This window comes from Coregonus clupeaformis, chromosome 6 (genome assembly GCF_020615455.1).
Source record: "Coregonus clupeaformis isolate EN_2021a chromosome 6, ASM2061545v1, whole genome shotgun sequence".
In the NCBI taxonomy this organism is placed as follows: domain Eukaryota; kingdom Metazoa; phylum Chordata; class Actinopteri; order Salmoniformes; family Salmonidae; genus Coregonus; species Coregonus clupeaformis.
Genome location: NC_059197.1, coordinates 9,205,189 through 9,224,091, shown reverse-complemented (window position 1 = coordinate 9,224,091; position 18,903 = coordinate 9,205,189). Strand labels below are relative to the sequence as shown.

The following is an 18,903-nucleotide window of genomic DNA, read 5'->3' as shown; positions in this document are numbered from 1 at the left end:
TACAAAATGTTTTGCTATGGTGTGCACTAATGAATACACCCCAGGTAGTGGTGCGTTGGATGAGTGTGCAGGCCCTGGGATGTTGCCACTGCTCCCCCCTCCTCACTTCCCCAACTGGGCCAGAGAGGCCAGCTGTGGGGAGTGTGTGTGCTCTGTTTATGGAAAAAGTGTTGGGGAGAGCGAAGGGGAGAACAAGACAGTGGTTTATGGAGCAGCACTGTTTCTCACTAAGTGAGGGAGTGTTAGTTTGTCTTTTAAGACTTGGCTGTTAGGCTAAACAAATTAGTTGCTGGATTTGCATTTACATTTTAGTGAGAAGTTAATTGTTTCAGAGCTGTGCTCTGTGGCTGCCAACAAATCCAGTCGAAGTTGACAAATGTCCTTTGTATCAAACCTCATAAATTCACATTTTATACAGCCTGCTCTGTGAAGGTGACTATTTCTCCAGAGAAACGACAAAGAACATTGTTTCATAGTAACGATTAAGTGACAAAGTTAACAATCTATACCCTGATAATGTTTTTAGCCCTGTCATATAGTTCAACCTTCTTATTTGTGTTTTGTTAAGTAAGATGAAACTGTGGCCCCTCCTTGCTTCTCTGGTTTTCTGGAAGCAGGCCACCACCCACACCACTCCCCCTCCACCACTCCCCCTTCTCTCTAGTCACAGTCAGACACAAGCAGACTGGTTGAGTGGCAACACACTATGAGAGGGGGGAAAAATCTGTGGAATTGGAATGAGCTGTTTAAGGGAGCCCTAGCTAGTCTCCCTCTCTGAGGAAGTGGGAAACGTGAGAAAAGCAGCGCCTATTCTCTGTGAGTAGTTCTGAAAGGAGCACGAGGGGAAAATACCATATCTAGAAAAACGACTCCCTTCAAACCCCTGGAGCTGTGACTGTCCTGAGGAGAACACTCCTCTAACACATACTCGCCAACGGACTGTGGAGGCGTGAGAAGAGCCGTGGAGAGGAGCAGCTGACGTTAAACAGACAAAGCACAAGGAAGAAGAGAGTAAAAAAGAGCGAACGGGAGGAGAAAAGATGGAGGCCTTGCTTCCTGTGTTACAGCGGCACCCTGGACTGTCTGTGTTGGTGTGCGCTCTGATGTTCCGGGTGGCCCACAGACTACTACAGAACCTGCCTGTGCCCAAAGTGGTGGCGGTGGATGACTTCCGCTCCTGGAAGTGGAGGAACCTCTCGGTCTCTATGGTCCACTCCCTCCTGACAGGGACTTGGGCTGTGACCTGGTGAGTCACTCGCTGCACTGGGACACCATTGTTCATTCACAGTGGATCCACATGATGTTGTGTTACGTAGGGGTGTGTGGAGCAGAGCAGTAACAGTCACTGACAGGGGAGAGGAGAGGGATGAGCATGTTCAGACAGGGGAAGGGGTGGGGAGACTAAGGCATTCTCAAGTGGGGAGGGAAATAAATACTTGTTGAACTCTGCAACACTGTATAGGCAGCAAGATGTGTTCATTTTATGCTTGTAGTTTAGAGTAGCTGATTAGGGCAGTAAATGTTCCCCTTTATAGTTAATAACTATCTATGTGTCAGAGGTTATTGCAAATAGGCAGATATTGAGTCAGCAAAGATGGAGCCTTAATCAGATTGAGGCAGTTTAAAAAGCAGATCTGTTTTGATATAAGAAAAGTTGACTATTCTTGAGAATCCACTCAAGTCAATTAGCCTAACTAAAGTAGTGTCATGACATAGACAAAAAAAAAAAAACGATCCTATCATAAGAATGGTGAAGTAGCCCGTTTCAAAGAGAGCAAGTAAGTGAACTGGAAAAACCTGCTGGCTAGATGACTGTTGTAAAAGCTGTTATGTGAGGTGGGGACTTCTGAAGGACTACAAATTGAGCCTCCATTTAGGGCCAGATCAGAGCCATAAAATATGTCATTATGTTACACACATTGTTTTTGTAGTACAAGTAGATATACATTATTATTATATATATATTTTTTACATATACAGTACCTACGCTACTTGTATAGCTGACTACAACACATATGTACATAGGCAGGCTATACGATATAGGCTAGTAATAGATGTATCAACAGTTGTTTCATAAGAAAGTGAAAACAGTTATTCAACAAGCTGCTTGGACAAGCTGTTGTTCATGTAGTTCACTGATTGCCATACACGTGTTCACCCTAACCTGCTAGAAAGCACCAGGTCACTCATTAACAAGGGAATGTACCGTCTTACCGTAGACTTTGCTATAGACCTTGTTAAGGCATGTATAATCTTGTAAAGAAGCAGGAGAATCTGTTACCAGATAGTGATACTAAGTCTGTGCTTAGTCAAGCTATTCTCTACACTGAAGGGTTTCCCAAACTCGCTCCTGGGGCCTCCCCTGGGTGCACGTTTTGATTTTTGCCCTAGCACTACACAGCTGATTCAAAGCTTGACGATGAGTTGGTCATTTGAATCAGCTGTGTAGTGCTAGGGCAAAAAAACTAAACGGGCCCCCAGGACCGTGTTTGGGAAACCCTGCTCCACAGGAGTGAGCCATGTGTGTCTGAATGAGAGGAACTCAGACTTTACTGGCCATAACCATGTATCCCTGTCCTCTCCAGTGTGATCATTTGGCCTGAGATGGCAACCAACATTCACTCCTTCTACACGGCCCCGGCCTACATGCTCATCTGCATCTCATCAGGTCAGTCACTACCCCTTTAAGATGGCTGCTAAAAGAGCTGCGTGTGAAAGAGTTAAATAAAGGTAAACTGGGAATGTATTAACGTTGACCACCACTGGCATGGGAGAGTGGGGTTCATCGTGGGGAATCTGTAAACACTTGAACTTTACTTATAATGGCTTCAGTCTGGCTTGATCAAATAAAAAAAAGTTAAAAGGCATGGAGTGAATTCTGAGCACGTGCTCACACAACACACTGTTGACTAGGCAGGCTGTAATCTTGAAAGAGGGAGGGAGGAGGGCTTGACAGCTACTTTTCCCCCTTGTTCCTGATAATAGCTGGTATATCCTGGGAAAATAGATACTCTCCCACCTTTCAGTGGCAGCCAGATAGAGAGAATGAGCAATGCAGATCCACCCATCTCACCGGGCTTAAATAGGGGATGGGCCACACCTTCGGATTGCTATGGGCACCAAAACTAATCCCCTAAAGACCCAGCAGTCTAGAGAGCTGCTGAAAGATGTGATGACGAGATGTGACTAGCGGTGGGTGTTGTTATTCCGTGTGTCTCGCATGCATGTGTAACTGAGGATGCAGGTCTGAGGAGAGCCAGCCTGACAACTACAAACCTTCAATTCCATTGAGACAGATGGCCATAAATAGAGGTTCACACAACACTCATTTTGAAATCCTGTCTAAAGCGGTTTCCCTGTTTGCCTTTCAAGAGTAACATAAACGTCCATGGTGCTGATAACTAGGATGGACTATGCCAGTACAGTCCAATATATTTCTCTCCACTGATGTACTTAGGACAGGGAAGTCCTGACCAGTTGTTTATGGTACTACTGTTATCAACCCTTTAGATGGCCTCCATCAATTGTTTGGACCTCAATAAGTAATCCATAGAAATATAATATTGGGCTCTGTTCCAATATCCACACTAGCATAGAATTTGGAATTAAGCAATGTATTGGGCATGCATTCAAAGGGGTATGCTGGTATGTACATTGGAACGTGGCCTAAGATTAGATTCTGTATCTAAGAGCTATCTAATATATCTGCACATCGACTCTGTACTGGTACCCCGTGTATATAGCTAAGTTATCGTTACTCATTGTGTATTTACTATGACGTGTTTAACTTTTCTATTGTTTCTCTATTTTCTTTCTCTGCATTGTTGGGAAGGGCCCGTAAGTAAGCATTTCACTGTTAGTCTACACCTGTTTATGTGATGAATAAAATTTGATTTAGAACGCTTCAAAAGGCCTTGAGACTGAGGCATTGATCTTTACTCTCCTTTGACAGGATACTTTGTGCAAGATGCAGGTGACATCCTCCTAACTGGACACGCAAGAGGATCCTGGGAGTTCTTAATTCATCATGTCCTGGTAAGAGAATTGACCTTTTGTTTCAGTTTGTACCTGCTACCTGGTAAGATAATTAATTTATGGCCTCTTAATTATTTTTTGCAGCAGCAGCGACTGCTGGATTGTGTCTGAAGGTTAGATACACCAGTATTTTAATTCACTGGTTTTATTTGATGGCCTTGTGAAACCAGACTGATCGCTGCGTTCACGCTTTGTTTCAATTCCCTTCACTTCACGTGAAACAATGAGAGCTGTGAAGGAATTTTTAATATTGTATGGTGCTAAGAGTTACAGTAAAATCCGCCTAGGAGGAGCGCGGTATCAGTAGTAGAATTTTAAAGGTGCTACAGCGAGGGCCTATTCTGTAATCTAAATGAATGATCCTGTGTGTCTGTCCCTGACTGCAGGGGAACAACACCCACCATTATGTGGGGGGGATGTGTGTTGTGTTGATCACAGTGCATCTTGCCACTGATCAGAGGCACACATCAAGCTGAGCGTCCATGTGTCTCTGATCAGTCAGTGGGCATGTACACTATATATACAAAAGTATGTAGACACCCCTTCAAATTAGTGGATTCGGCTATTTCAGCCACACCTGTTGCTGACAGGTGTATAAAATCGAGCACACAGCCATGCACTCTCCATAGACAACCATTGGCAGTAGAATGGCCTTAATGAAGAGCTCAGTGACCTTCAACGTGGCACCGTCATAGGATGCCACCTTTCCAACAAGTCAGTTCGTCAAATGTCTGCCCTGCTAGAGCTGCCCCGGTCAACTGTAAGTGCTGTTATTGTGAAGTGGAAACATCTAGGAGCAACAATGGCTCAGCCGCTCACAGAACGGGACCGCCGAGTGCTGAAGCTCGTAGTGCGTAAAAATCGTCTGTCCTCAGTTGCAACACTCACTACCGAGTTCCAAACTGCCTCTGGAAGCAACATCAGCACAATAACTCTTTGTCGGGAGCTTCATGAAATGGGTTTCCATGGCCGAGCAGCCGCGCACAAGCCTAAGATCACAATGCGCAATGCCAAGCGTCAGCTGGAGTGGTGTAATGCTCACCACCATTGGACACTGGAAACGCGTTCTTTGGAGTGATGAATCACGCTTCACCATCTGGCAGTCTGACGGACGAATCTGGGTTTGGTGGATGCCAGGAAAACGCTACCTGCCCGAATGGAAAGTGCCAACTGTAAAGTTTGGTGGAGGAGGAATAATGGTCTGGGGCGGTTTTTCATGGTTTAGGCTAGGCCCCTTAGTTCCAGTGAAGGGAAATCTTAATGCTACAGTGTACAGGAAACAGCAGAGGGTGCACCCCCCTATCCACATCGACAGGACCGCAGTGGAGAGGGTGGAAAGCTTCAAGTTCCTTGGCGTACTCATCACCGACAAACTGAAATGGTCCACACACGCAGACAGTGTGGTGAAGAAGGCGCAACAGAGCCTCTTCAACCACAGGAGGCTGTAGAAATTCGTCTTGGCACTTAAAACCCTCACAAACTTTTACAGATGCACAATTGAGAGCATCCTGTCGGGCTGTATCACCGCCTGGTACGGCAACTGCACCGCCCGCAACCACAGGGCTCTCCAGAGGGTGGTGCGGTCTGCCGTACTCATTACCGGGGGCAAACTACCCGCCCTCCAAGACACATACAGCACCCGATGTCACAGGAAGGCCAAAAAGATCATCAAGGACATCAACCACCCGAGCCACTGCCTGTTCACCCCACTATCATCCAGAAGGCGAGGTCAGTACAGGTGCATCAAAGCTGGGACCGAGAGAATGAAAAACAGCTTCTATCTCAAGTCCTTCAGACTGTTAAATAGCCATCACTAGCACATTAGAGGCTGCTGCTGCCTGTTGAAATCACTGGCCACTTTAATAAATGGAACACTAGTCACTTTAATAATGTTTACATATCTTGCACTACTCATCTCATATGTATATACTGTATTCTATTCTATAATATTCTACTGTATCTTAGTCCATGCCGCTCTGTCATTGCTTGTCCATATGTATATATTCTTAAATTCCATTCCTTACTAGTTTTATGTGTATTGGGTATATGTTGTGAAATTGTTAGGTATTACTTGTTAGATATTACTGCACTGTCGGAGCTAGAAGCACAAGCATTTCGCTACACCCGCTATAACATCTGCTAAACACGTGTATGTGACAAATAAAATGTGATTTGATTTCACAATGACATTCTAGACGATTCTGTGCTTCCAACTTTGTGGCAACAGTTTGGGGAAGGCACAAAGCGAGGTCCATACAGAAATGGTTTGTCGAGATCGGTGTGGAAGAACTTGACTGGCCTGCACAGAGCCCTGACCTCAACCCCATCGAACACTTTGGGATGAATTGGAATGCCGACTGCAAGCCAGGCCTAATCGCCCAACATCAGTGCCTGACTTCACTAATGGAAGCAAGTCTCTGCAGCAATGTTCCAACATCTAGTGGAAAGCTTTCCCAGAATAGTGAAGGCTGTTATAGCAGCAAAGGGACCAACTCCATATTAATGCCCGTGATTTTGGAATGAGATGTTTGACGAGCAGGTGTCCACATACTTTTGGTCATGTAGCATACATCCCAATATTCTGATCTTCTCTAACATGGCCCATACTGGAACACCTAAAGACCACTAGTTGGGTGCTAGTATTTTTTGAGGGATCCATTAATCATGCAGTATATTCAATATAAATTGTTATTTTATTCCCCCCCATAGTTTTACTATTGCAAAGATTACAGTATCCCAATCACCCAAGGTGCAGAGTGCCATTAACCCCTTTCTCTCTGTCCTTCCCTACCTCAGGTGCTCTGGTGCTTCCTGTATGCTCTGTACTCGCACCTCTACGTGGCCGGTACTGTGGTGGCTCTCTTCGTGGAGGTTAATAGTGTCACCCTGCATTTGAGGCTAATGCTGAAGCTAGCATCACAGCAGTCGTCCCCTCTGTACCAAATCAACAAATTCCTCAACCTCTTCACCTACGTTGTCTTCCGCCTCAGCGCCCAGTTCTACCTCACGTATTACATCATCCAGAACTACTCCTGGTTGGACAAAGGAGGCTACTTCCTGATTACCATGACCCTCATGAATACCATGATCCTGGTCTACTTTTATCGTCTTCTCCGCGCCGACTTCTTCCCCCGGAGCAGGGCTCACGTGGAGCAAAATGGCACCCGCAACAACAACATCAAAAGATTCCTCACTGAATGACACGGAGAGCGACATGGCCGTATACCAGCTGTTGCGTTTGTGTTTTATTGTTGTTGGTTTGTTCGGTTACTGATATTGTCGTGGAAATTCCAAAGGTCGTGGAAATTATTTTACACAGGGACACTCGAAGTCAATCTTAAATGAATCATAGTTTGTTTGTCAGCACGCTGGAGAGCTTCCAACCAACTCAATGCACCATAATACACATGTATGTCAGAAGCTCTGCTGGGGCAGTCCCAGCAGTCATCTTATATATGGCTATACACAGACAAGTTATATTTGCATGATTTAGCATAATTAATTCATCATTACCGTTTTGTTTCCTCCATGTGACCGACTGGTTCATAACATGTAACAGACCAACACTCACTAGGCTTCTTCTCTCTAAGCTGAGACCTTGAAACTGAGATATATTTCATTCTCAAAACAAGGTCTGGGAATACTGCCAAATTGCAGCTACTGATAGTGAGGATTCTTTCAGTCAGCCACTTGCATGAACACAGAAATTGGTTTATAGAACAACACATGAATAGAACATAGAAATGTATAGAATAGAAAAGCACCAACATTAAAATGTCCATCACAATATCATTCCTCAAGACATTTCATCTGGTTGCATTTTGTCATCACAACAACAACAATAACAAAGCTCTGTGTCTCGACAGCTCGCGTTGAAGTGAGAGGCAGCCAGGAAAGGATGGGGACAGTGGTACATGCCCTATAGTGATGCTTCTCTACTGATGATTGTGCCCACTGTGGCTGATGATCCGTCACAGACACCCAAACAGGGCAGCATACAGTGAGAGACTGGTCTGTTCACACTGACTGGGAGAATCCTACTAAATTACCTCCAGGATACTGTGCCACTTTTGCTTCTGATCATAGCTAATACCTTTGTTTAGAATATAGGAATTTATATGATTCATGTGGAATGCTCTTTAACAGAAAAAATACTTAGAAATGCTAACATAATTTGGTGGGGAAAAAAAGTGTATATATATACAGTAGAGAAACAAACTGCCAAAGATAACAGGCACCACCTTGGTGTTGTACATCCCACCCCACAAATAATGTCAGGTGTAGCTTAGCAACATCGTTTTATTGAAATTTCCACTAATAGGCTTTTGTAAATATATTATATTCATAACTATGGTACAATCAATATATCTGACACTAACAAACTGTCAGACAATACATCCGTTTTACTTTCATTCTTCCTTGCTTGGTCTCACCAGGTCAACACCAATACATGGGTGACCACCATTCTTACATGTTTCATGAGCTGAAATAAAAGATCCCAGAAATGGTCCATATGCACAAAAATCGTATTTGTCTCCAATTTTGTGCACACATTTGTTTACATCACCCCAGGACTCCCGAGTGACGCAGCGGTCTAAGGCATTGCAGTGCTTGAAGCGTCACTACAGACCCGGGTTCGATCCCAGGCTGTGTCGCAGCCGGCCGCGACCAGGGGACGTGTGAGGCGGCGCACAATTGGCCCAGCGTCATCCGGGTTAAGGGAGGGTTTGGCTGGCCGGGATGTCCTTGTTCCATCGCGCTCTAGCGACTCCTTGTGGCAGGCCGGGTGCATGCACGCTGACTTCAGTTGCCAGCTGTACAGTGTTTCCTCTTACAAATCGGTGCAGCTGGCTTCTGGGTTAAGCGAGCAGTCTGTCAAGAAGCGGCTTGGCAGGGTCGTGCTTCGGAGGACGCATGGCTCTCGACCTTCGCCTCTCCCGAGTCCGTACGGGAGTTGCAGCGATGGGACAAGACTGTAACTACCACTTGGATATCACGAAAGGGGCAAAAAGTAAAAAAATATATATATAACATTTGTTTACATCCCTATATTAGTGAGCATTTCTCCTTTGCCAATATATGCCACACCTGTCAGGTGGATAGATTATCAAGAAGCTGATTAAACAGCATGATCAATACAAAGGTGCACCTTGTGCTGGGGACAATAAAATGTGCAATTTTGTCACACAACACAATGCCACAGATGTCTCAAGTTTTGAGGGAGTGTGCAGTTGGCATGCTGACTGCAGGAATGTCCATCAGAGCTGTTGCCAGATAATTGAATGTTCATTTCTCTACAATAAGCTGCCTCCAACGTCGTTTTAGAGAATTTGGCAGTACATCCAACCTGCCTCACAGCCGCAGACCACGTGTAACCACGGCAGCCCAGGACCTCCACATCCGGCTTCTTCACCTGCGGGATCGTCTGAGATCAGCCACCCGGACAGCTGATGAAACCCAGGAGTATTTCTGTCTGTAATAGTCCTACAACTAATTCTGATTGGCTCGGCCTGGCTCCCAAGTGGGTGGGCCTATGCCCTCCCAGGCCCACCCATGGCTGCGCCCCTGCCCAGTCATGTGAAATCTATAGATTAGGGCCTAATGAATTTATTTAAATTGACTGATTTCCTTATATGAACTCAGTAAAATCGTTGAAATTGTTGCATGTTGCATTTCTATTCAGTCTAGTAAAAAATTATAATAATGCAGAATACAACCAAACATAGATATTGAAATGGTAGGGTATACCATGAAAATTTACAGAACATGATCTGTGGTTACTTATTGTAAAAAGTCAAATATACCTGAAGACATAATAAATTATAAAGCAATTGAGTGACTCGAAGATGACATCTGATTTTTATTATTTTATTTCATGTGCCTTATTTTTAAAAGCCTTTTGTTTGTTGAATGCAACTTCATGATCTGTTGAACAAATAAAGACAATTAGTTAAGGAAGGAATACATTGTCTAACTGTTTTGAATTATAGTCCCATTACGTAAAGATAAAATATTTAATGGATCTATGCCGCCCTCTAGAGCTGTTTTGTGTAAACTAAAGACTATTGATGCTGGTGCAAATGCAAGACGAATATACCACCTCCAGGAAAGAAGCTTAGACAGGAGTTAAAACCCTGTCTAATTGTAATTTTCCATTGGCTACTACTGGTAAGACACCGACATCATGTATCCACGAGACAGGAAGTGTCGATGAACATAGAATATAGAAAAAGTGGCAAAGCAACATGGGCCTATAGTAAATATCAAAGGACAGAAAACCCAGCGTTCTATCACTGGAGTATGGCGCCAATGGCTATAATGTTGCATTGTAGCCTACAAGATTTTGTATAATGAACAATGTTGCAAAAAAATTAACTCAGCAAAAAAATAAACGTCCCTTTTTCAGGACCCTGTCTTTCAAAGATAATTAGTAAAAATCAAAATAACTTCATAGATCTTCATTGTAAAGGGTTTAAACACTGTTTCCCATGCTTGTTCAATGAACCATAAACAATTAATGAACATGCACCTGTGGAACGGTCGTTAAGACACTAACAGCTTACAGATGGTAGGCAATTAAGGTCACAGTTATGAAAACTTAGGACACTAAAGAGGTCTTTCTACTGACTCTGAAAAACACCAAAAGAAAGATGCCCAGGGTCCCTGCTCATCTGCGTGAACGTGCCTTAGACATGCTGCAAGGAGGCATGAGGACTGCAGATGTTGCCAGGGCAATAAATTGCAATGTCCGTACTGTGAGACGCCTAAGACAGCGCTACTGGGAGACAGGACGGACAGCTGATCGTCCTCGCAGTGGCAGACCACATGTAACAACACCTGCACAGGATCGGTACATCCGAACATAACACCTGCGGGACAGGTACAGGATGGCAACAACAACTGCCCGAGTTACACCAGGAATGCACAATCCCTCCATCAGTGCTCAGACTGTCCACAATAGGCTGAGAGAGGCTGGACTGAGGGCTTGTAGGCCTGTTGTAAGGTAGGTCCTCACCAGACATCACTGGGAACAACGTCGCCTATGGGCACAAACCCACCGTCGCTGGACCAGACAGGACTGGCAAAAAGTGCTCTTCATTGACGAGTCGCGGTTTTGTCTCACCAGGGGTGATGGTTGGATTTGCGTTTATCGTCGAAGGAATGAGCGTTACACTGAGGCCTGTACTCTGGAGCGGGATCGATTTGGAGGTGGAGGGTCCGTCATGGTCTGGGGCGGTGTGTCACAGCATCATCGGACTGAGCTTGTTGTCATCGCAGGCAATCTCAACGCTGTGCTTTACAGGGAAGATATCCTCCTCCCTCATGTGGTACCCTTCCTGCAGGTTCATCCTGACATGACCCTCCAGCATGACAATGCCACCAGCCATACTGCTCGTTCTGTGCGTGATTTCCTGCAAGACAGGAATGTCAGTGTTCTGCTATGGCCAGCGAAGAGCCCGGATCTCAATCCCATTGAGCATGTCTGGGACCTGTTGGATCGGAGGGTGAGGGCTAGGGCCATTCCCCCCATACATGTCTGGGAACTTGCAGGTGCCTTGATGGAAGAGTGGGGTAACATCTCACAGCAAGAACTGGCTAATCTGGTGCAGTCCATGAGGAGGAGATGCACTGCAGTACTTAATGCATCTGGTGGCCACACCAGATACTGACTGTTACTTTAGATTTTGACCCCCCCTTTTATCAGGGACACATTATTCAATTTATGTTAGTCACATGTCTGTGGAACTTGTTCAGTTTATGTCTCAGTTGAATCTTGTTATGTTCATACAAATATTTACACATGTTAAGTTTGCTGAAAATAAACGCAGTTGACAGTGAGGACGTTTCTTTTTTTTGCTGAGTTGCATGTTTGCGCTAAACTGTGTCCAATGATATTTGCCGCCAGGGGGACTCTACCCGTGCTGAATTTATTTCCCAAATTCCAATGAGAACCTGGAGCTGAGTCCGAGGTCCGCCTAAAAACCTAAATCATTTGCAAACTACGTTTCCCACTCATTTCCGTAGGTCTGGTCTATTTGGTGTAAGCGAATACGGTGAGTGTTTTGGAAAGATTCTGATTAATTTATGTGAAAACCTCAAGTCTAGAAACCAAACTAAAAGTCAAAGCATTATTTTATTTTTTTGACTGAAAGACTGGGTTACCGCTCCGTGACGAAGAAACTCCATCCCGTCACAAGGTATGTAAGCTCCAGTGACATCCCAGCATGGACTCTGTTCCAGTTAGCAGCTTTTATTTTTCCATTGTAAACAAAACTTCGGTTTTGTTTAACCATTTTAGGAGATCATGTTTAAATGTGTCCACGTGTTATGGTTCTTGAAGAGGCTAGAGCTGCTTCTTATCTTGTGAATTATGATTAAGCATGATTACAATTATAAAAAGCAACAATACTTTTTTACAATCTATTCTCGGTTCAATATGAATTAGCTATATAATTGTAAACAATGTACAGTCATTTATTTTCTTTGTGCACAGAACAATAGGATTAAAATAGAGATTAGTGGATAATCTCCAGTTACTGGCTACTGACTCATAGGCTAATCATGTAGTGGTTTGTCATCCCACATGTTGCATAGGCTACTCTTGCTCATAATTGTCATGTTAACAAAACCCAGTGCTTAATTTGAGCCGAATCCTGCCGGAACATGACACCTCTCAGTTTTGGACTGTTTCGTTCCGGAACCTATTTGCCAGGATCCGGTACCTCTCGTGGCATGAAACATAATTTTCACTGTTGGCAATGTAAAAATTCGAATAAACGCGATCAGAGTTAATTCGTGTTGCCTCCTCTGTAATTATCCTAACCCCCTAAAAAAACGTCATGTGAAAACGTAGGTTTTCATCCCGCGCCTGATATTCTAAGAATTTATTTGGGTTGGGCCAGCCCGGGTTTATGACATGAGCCTGCAACTACCATCTCTCCAGAGTTGTACTTCATCATTTATTTCCTAATAGAATCATAGCCATTTGCCAAAGTTATAGAATTACTGTCATCTGTTCAAAAATAAATGAAATAATTCAGAATACTACACCAGGAGTAGGCCTATAATTTAGCCACAGAGGATCAATAACTTCTTCTTTTTAAATAGCCTATCTGTGGATTGTGTGTAGCCCAATCACAAGCCATTGCCTACAGTCGGGAATGCGTGGCAAATCTGTCAGTGAACAGCATGCAGCCAAAACAGGCCAGTCAATATTTGAAATACTGAACAAAAATATAAATGCAACATGTACAGTGTTGGTCCCATGTTTAATGAGCTGAAATAAAAGAGCCCAGAAATTCTCCATATGCACAAAAATATTATTTCTCTAAAATGTTGTGCACACATTTGTTTACATCCCTGTTAGTGAGCATTTCTCATTTGCCAAGATAATCCATCCACTTGACAGGTGTTGCATGTCAAGAAGCTGATTAAACAGCTTGGCTGGGCCTGGCTCCCCAGTGGGTCGGCCTGGCTCCCAAGTGGGTGGACCTATGCCCACCCATGGCTGCACCCCTGCCCAGTCATGTAAAATCCATAGATTAGGGCCTAATGAATTTATTTCAATTGACTGATTTCCTTATATGAACTGTAAGTCAGTAAAATCGTTGAAATTGTTGCATGTTGCGTACAATCGTGGGATAGCACAGGTTGGAAAGCAAATGGCTCCTGCTGAAAGAAAAATACTTATCTGTCTGTAGGCTAAGAAAATATTTTATCAACTTCCAAATAGGCCTATTGAGCAAACAGCATTATTTTTACAAACTAAAACGAGAGAGAGAGGCTTTTGGCACGAGCGCATCGGCCATCAACGGTGAGTGAGCTGCGCATCATTGGGTGAGTCAGTGAAACTGAAAAGCTTTTTTAGGACTATAACTTCCTCCCCATATTGTACAATATGTTTGTCTCCTCCACACACCTAGGCCTAGGCTATTGATGGATTCAAGACGAGGTGATTTTTTATGATCTCAATTTGTAATTGTCAAAGTAGCCTGACATTTCAATCATTTGTGCGGTTTAAAAAAAGATTCTGCTAAAGTCTCCTGTCATGTAAAATGACATAGAATTGCATGAAATGTGTTCAATTTTTGTTCTGGCACCTCCCGATTTACAAATTAAGCACTGACAAAACCTAAATCTCCCCTCCCCTTATTCATTCTGTAAGCTGTAGGTCCCTCTGATGACTGTTATCTTGGCCTAATGTCTGTCCGAGTGCCATCCATGAGTGTGCTGCCTCCTGTTCGAAGGGACCGCATCATTGCCCAGCTTCCTCAGGTAAGCATCATACAGTACATGCTAGCAGTCAAACAGTCATTTGAATGTGTTACCCTGTCTGGGTTTGCCCTCTAGGCTGCTTAAACCACCAGTCTCATGAAGCTGTGTTCATTATGTTCTAATCTAGTGTTACAGTAAGAAGGCTGCTGTGCACGCTAAAGATGAGTTCAACTCCAAAGTGAAGACTGCCTGCCAGGAACAACGCACTGGCACAGTAGGGTGGGTAGGCCACAAAGCCATTTCATGTTCAAGAAATACAGGTAGTTCCCTTATTGCATTATGGGGATGAGGGTGGTATGTTGTCTCATTGTGATTTTTGATTGTCTCTCTGTCTGTGTCACCTTCTCCTCCAGTAGGTTTAAAATCGCTAAGGTCATAGTGGTTGGTGACCTGGCCGTGGGAAAAACCTGTCTGATTAATAGGTAAGCAAAGTTTGGATACTCCTAGTGCGTAGTACTTGATTGCAGTATGAGTCAACTGGGCCGTTTTGGTGAATTAATAACCAGATGGAATGCAGTGCATACACCCACCCAACTGGAATACCGTAGGTTGTGTTTTTTACAGGTTGTTTGCAAGTACAGATTGTCATCAGATTTTCCTAATAATTCATGCCTTTTAGGTTTTGCAAGGATGCATTTGACAAGAACTACAAGGCGACCATTGGTGTTGACTTTGAGATGGAGCGATTTGAAGTGTTGGGGGTGCCTTTCAGCTTACAGTTGTGAGTCTTACTCTACTGGTGTGTTCTACAGTATTAATCCCCAAAGCTAACCTGTGTCCCTTCACTCACCAATATCTCTCTCCTCTACAGATGGGACACTGCGGGGCAGGAGAGGTTCAAGTGTATTGCCTCCACATACTACAGGGGAGCTCAGAGTAAGGGCTTTCTCTTTGAACAGTTTTTATGTTTCCATATCATTCATTACGACCTACAACGTGTTGCCATGTTCTTAGGGACAGATTTGATGAGGTTTGAGTTTACTAATGAAGTTAATTCTGTTTTCCAGCTATTATTATTGTGTTTGATGTAAATGATGTGGCATCTTTGGGCCATACAAGGTAAAATACATTAGAATCAACTGACATGAGTATGAATACGCATTTCAGCTGCACGTGTGCTCTGTAAACTCTATTTAACATATTTGAATGTCGCTATGTTCCACAGGCAGTGGCTTGAAGATGCCTTGAAGGAGAATGATCCTACCAATGTCCAGCTTTTCCTGGTTGGCACAAAGAAAGACCTGAGTGTATGTGTTCACTCTTTTTATATACAATTTTCAGAGGCACAATTGATCCGTTTTCTCCGCCCATGCCAACTTCCAGAAGTTCAGACTATATACTGGATACTAAGATATTGAAAAAGCTTCTGTATACAATGCATGGAATACTGTTTATTATTATTATTATTATTATTATATGTTTTGTATATCTATTGTGTTTGTATTTCCCTCTTCTCTCTGTTATTTCCTCAGTCTCCTGCTCAGTACTCTCAGATTGAACAGGATGCCATCAAACTGGCTGAGGAAATCAAAGCAGAGTATTGGGCCTTGTCATCATTGACAGGTGGGTGGGCTAATACATCAGATCAATGTTGAGATTGGTAGCAATAAGACAGGATGCAGCCTACTTGTTTGTAAGGCGGTATTATCATTTGTGTAAACTAATTGTCTAAACATCTGAAGAACAAATGTGACTTCATGTTTTTTCCCCTCCTGTTCTTGTTGTAGGGGAAAATGTGAGGGAGTTTTTCTTCCGTGTTGCATCATTGGCATTTGAGGCCAACGTTCTGGCAGAGCTAGAGAAGAGTAGATCAAGGCACATTGGGGATGTTATCAGTGAGTATACAGCTGTGCACTGTTAAAATATGGCAACATGCTTTATGTAATATTAATAACATCACTTCTCTCGCTATGTTAACCCTAACTAGGTTACAGACAGACCCTTGTATGAGTAACATAAGAAAGTCCTTTTTCATGCGAGTTTCTTTTGTTTGTTTCAGAAATTAACAGTAATTCAAACAACCTGTATGCAACATCAAAGAAGAAACAGTCAAACTGTTGTCAATGAAGACAAACACATGACTACTACAGTAAAAAGGTACCAAAGCAAAAGGCATAATTTCCTCAGAAGAGAAACTGAGAACCCATGACCACTCCCAGAGACATGGAATTTGCAGTGAGGCAGGACAGACTTTTGCCTTCACAGACATTTTATTTTAATTTCTGCTGGCCCAGAAAGAACAGCTCCTTGGTTGGATGTGGATTCCTGTGGTGCTTGGCTCATTTTTGCCTATCTAGAGTTTTGGAATAGAATTTCCTCTGTGTCATTGCACTCCATACTGTACAATTCCAGTTCTTGAGTCTTGACAGAAATTGTGATCGAGGTACTGCTTAAATGGTTATGGAGTATGGACAATCATGGATGTCTTCAAATACCCAATATGGATATTTTTAAGACACTCCACCATTAGCCCTATTAGATATTTTACAGTGTTGTTTTGTATATTGTTGTTTGCATGCTACATGTTTTTTACACCATTTGTAACTTTTGCATAGATGAAAACTCATGACTCAATCCTGGGATGTTATATTATGCTAGCTAAGGAGGATGATTACATTGTTTAGATAGTCCTATTTTTAACAGCACAATGGCATTCATACAGTATAAGAGATTAGTCAGATGTACCTCATCTACGCTAGATAGATACAATAATATAACTGAGAATTATACATTTTTAATGATGTGCGATATTTGAATGACTGATCTTACATTATCCCTCTAGTTGAATACCATTATCAGAGTGAAAAGTGCATACATACACTACCGTTCAAAAGTTTGGGGTCACTTAGAAATGTCCTTGTTTTCGAAAGAAAAGCAATTTCTTTGTCCATTAAAATAACATCAAATTGATCAGAAATACAGTGTAGACATTGTTAATGTTGTAAATGGCTATTGTAGCTGGAAACGGCTGATACATAGGCGTACAGATGCCCATTATCAGCAACCATCAGTCCTGTGTTCCAATGGCACGTTGTGTTTGCTATTCCAAGTTTATCATTTTAAAAGGCTAATTGCTCATTAGAAAACCCTTTATGTTACGTTAGCACAGCTGAAAACTGTTGTGCTGATTAAAGAAGCAATAAAACTGGCCTTCTTGAGACTAGTTGAGTATCTGGAGCATCAGCAATTGTGGGTTTGATTACATTTTCATTTCATTTTTTTCATTTTAGTCATTTAGCAGACGCTTAGAACCAGCGACCTTTCGGTTACTGGCACAACGCTCTTAATCACTAAGCTACCTGCCTCCCCGAGAAACAAATAACTTTCTTCTGAAACTCGTCAGTCTATTCTTGTTCTGAGAAATTAAGGCTATTCTATGCGAGAAATTGCCAAGAAACTGAAGATCTCGTGCAACGCTGTGTACTACTCCCTTCACAAGTGGATTCAGTTAGATTTTTTTCCTACAGTATCTATCTACACAACCTACTCCACATTTTCATAGTGAATATATATATATATATTGTAATTACTAAGAAATACAAAATGAGGATGCATTGATTATATACTGTATGTCTTCACACCCCAGAGTTAATTTTTTAAAATGTATTTATTTAACCAGGCAAGTCAGTTAAGAACAAATTCTTATTTACAATGACGGCCTACACCGGCCAAACCCGGACGACGCTGGGCCAATTGTGCGCCACCCTATGGGACTCCCAATCACGGCCGGTTGTGATACAGCCTGGAATCGAACCAGGGGGGTCTGTAGTGACGCCTCAAGCACTGAGATGCAGTGTCTTAGACCACTGCGCCACTCGGGAGCCCACTTGGTGGAAGCACCTTTGGCAGCTATTACAGCTGTGAATGATTTTTAATAAGATTCTATCAACCTTACAACTCTTAGGGCAACATACTGTATATCCATTGTTTTTGTCACAATTACTCAAGCTCAGTAAATTTGGTTGGGAATCCTTGATGGACAGCAATATTCAAACATTGTCTATTTATTTATTTTTTTAGCAGATTTAAGTCAGGACAGACACTGGACTATTTATGAACACTCAAAACCTCCTGGAAAGCCATTCTGGTGCATCTTTGACATTACAATTTGGGTAATTGTTGCGTGATTTGTATTTATTCCAGGGTTTTCAGAAGACTGAGGTGGGTTTTTATTTTATTTTCATCCTAACAAACTCCCCAGTCCCTGCCGGTGACATGCATACCCATAACATGACGCTGCCACCACAAACCTGTAGTTTCTCCTTCGACCTCTCTCATCAACAAGCTGTTTTCGCCCACAAGACTGTCGCTGTTGACTGGATGTTTTTTTTCTTTGTCGCACCATTCTCTGTAAACCCTAGACACTGTTGTGCGTGAAAAGGCCAGGAGACCGGCCATTTCTGAGATACTGGAACCGGCGTGCCTGGCACCGACAATCATACCACGCTCAAAGTCGCTTAGGTCACTCGTTGTGCCCATTCTAACGTTCCATCTAACAGTAACTGGATGCCTGTCTGCCTGCTTTATATAGCAAGCTACGGCCACGTGACTCACTATCTGTAGGAGCAAACTATTTTTGTGAACGGGGTGTTG

General features: G+C 43.1%; 2 protein-coding genes across 7 annotated transcripts; both read left to right on the top strand.

Moving 5' to 3' along the window:
- Positions 1 to 645: 645 nt before the first annotated feature.
- On the top strand, positions 646 to 8,553 carry LOC121565801 (TLC domain-containing protein 1). Its single transcript, XM_041876219.2, has 4 exons — positions 646 to 1,246; positions 2,586 to 2,668; positions 3,953 to 4,035; positions 6,832 to 8,553. Exons 1-4 carry the CDS (start codon positions 1,041 to 1,043, stop codon positions 7,234 to 7,236), a joined length of 777 nt encoding a protein of 258 aa, XP_041732153.1. The 5' UTR covers positions 646 to 1,040; the 3' UTR covers positions 7,237 to 8,553.
- Positions 8,554 to 11,962: 3,409 nt separating this feature from the next.
- Positions 11,963 to 17,194, top strand: LOC121565766 (ras-related protein Rab-34). 6 transcript variants are annotated; one of them, XM_041876203.2, is made up of 13 exons: positions 11,963 to 12,089; positions 12,189 to 12,233; positions 13,959 to 13,987; positions 14,207 to 14,310; positions 14,438 to 14,529; positions 14,664 to 14,732; positions 14,930 to 15,031; positions 15,122 to 15,186; positions 15,318 to 15,369; positions 15,476 to 15,557; positions 15,783 to 15,873; positions 16,038 to 16,145; positions 16,310 to 17,194. In XM_041876203.2, exons 3-13 carry the CDS (start codon positions 13,972 to 13,974, stop codon positions 16,375 to 16,377), a joined length of 849 nt encoding a protein of 282 aa, XP_041732137.2. In that variant the 5' UTR covers positions 11,963 to 12,089; positions 12,189 to 12,233; positions 13,959 to 13,971; the 3' UTR covers positions 16,378 to 17,194. The 6 variants fall into 6 exon arrangements, with proteins under 6 accessions (XP_041732137.2, XP_041732148.2, XP_041732146.2 ...); XM_041876214.2 differs by lacking the exon at positions 13,959 to 13,987; XM_041876212.2 differs by lacking the exon at positions 13,959 to 13,987 and having other exon boundaries at positions 14,201 to 14,310.
- Positions 17,195 to 18,903: the final 1,709 nt, after the last annotated feature.

What these genes read in the sequence shown, in the direction of transcription:
- LOC121565801 (XM_041876219.2), top strand. Translation starts at nt 1,041, where the DNA reads ATGGAGGCCTTGCTTCCTGTGTTACAGCGGCACCCTGGACTGTCTGTG. An exon ending in GCTCATCTGCATCTCATCAG is followed by an intron (nt 2,669 to 3,952) that starts GTCAGTCACTAC and finishes CTCCTTTGACAG; the next exon opens with GATACTTTGTGCAAGATGCA. An exon ending in TCTTAATTCATCATGTCCTG is followed by an intron (nt 4,036 to 6,831) that starts GTAAGAGAATTG and finishes TCCCTACCTCAG; the next exon opens with GTGCTCTGGTGCTTCCTGTA.
- LOC121565766 (XM_041876203.2), top strand. An exon ending in GTGCCTTTCAGCTTACAGTT is followed by an intron (nt 15,032 to 15,121) that starts GTGAGTCTTACT and finishes TCTCCTCTACAG; the next exon opens with ATGGGACACTGCGGGGCAGG. An exon ending in GGCCTTGTCATCATTGACAG is followed by an intron (nt 15,874 to 16,037) that starts GTGGGTGGGCTA and finishes TTCTTGTTGTAG; the next exon opens with GGGAAAATGTGAGGGAGTTT.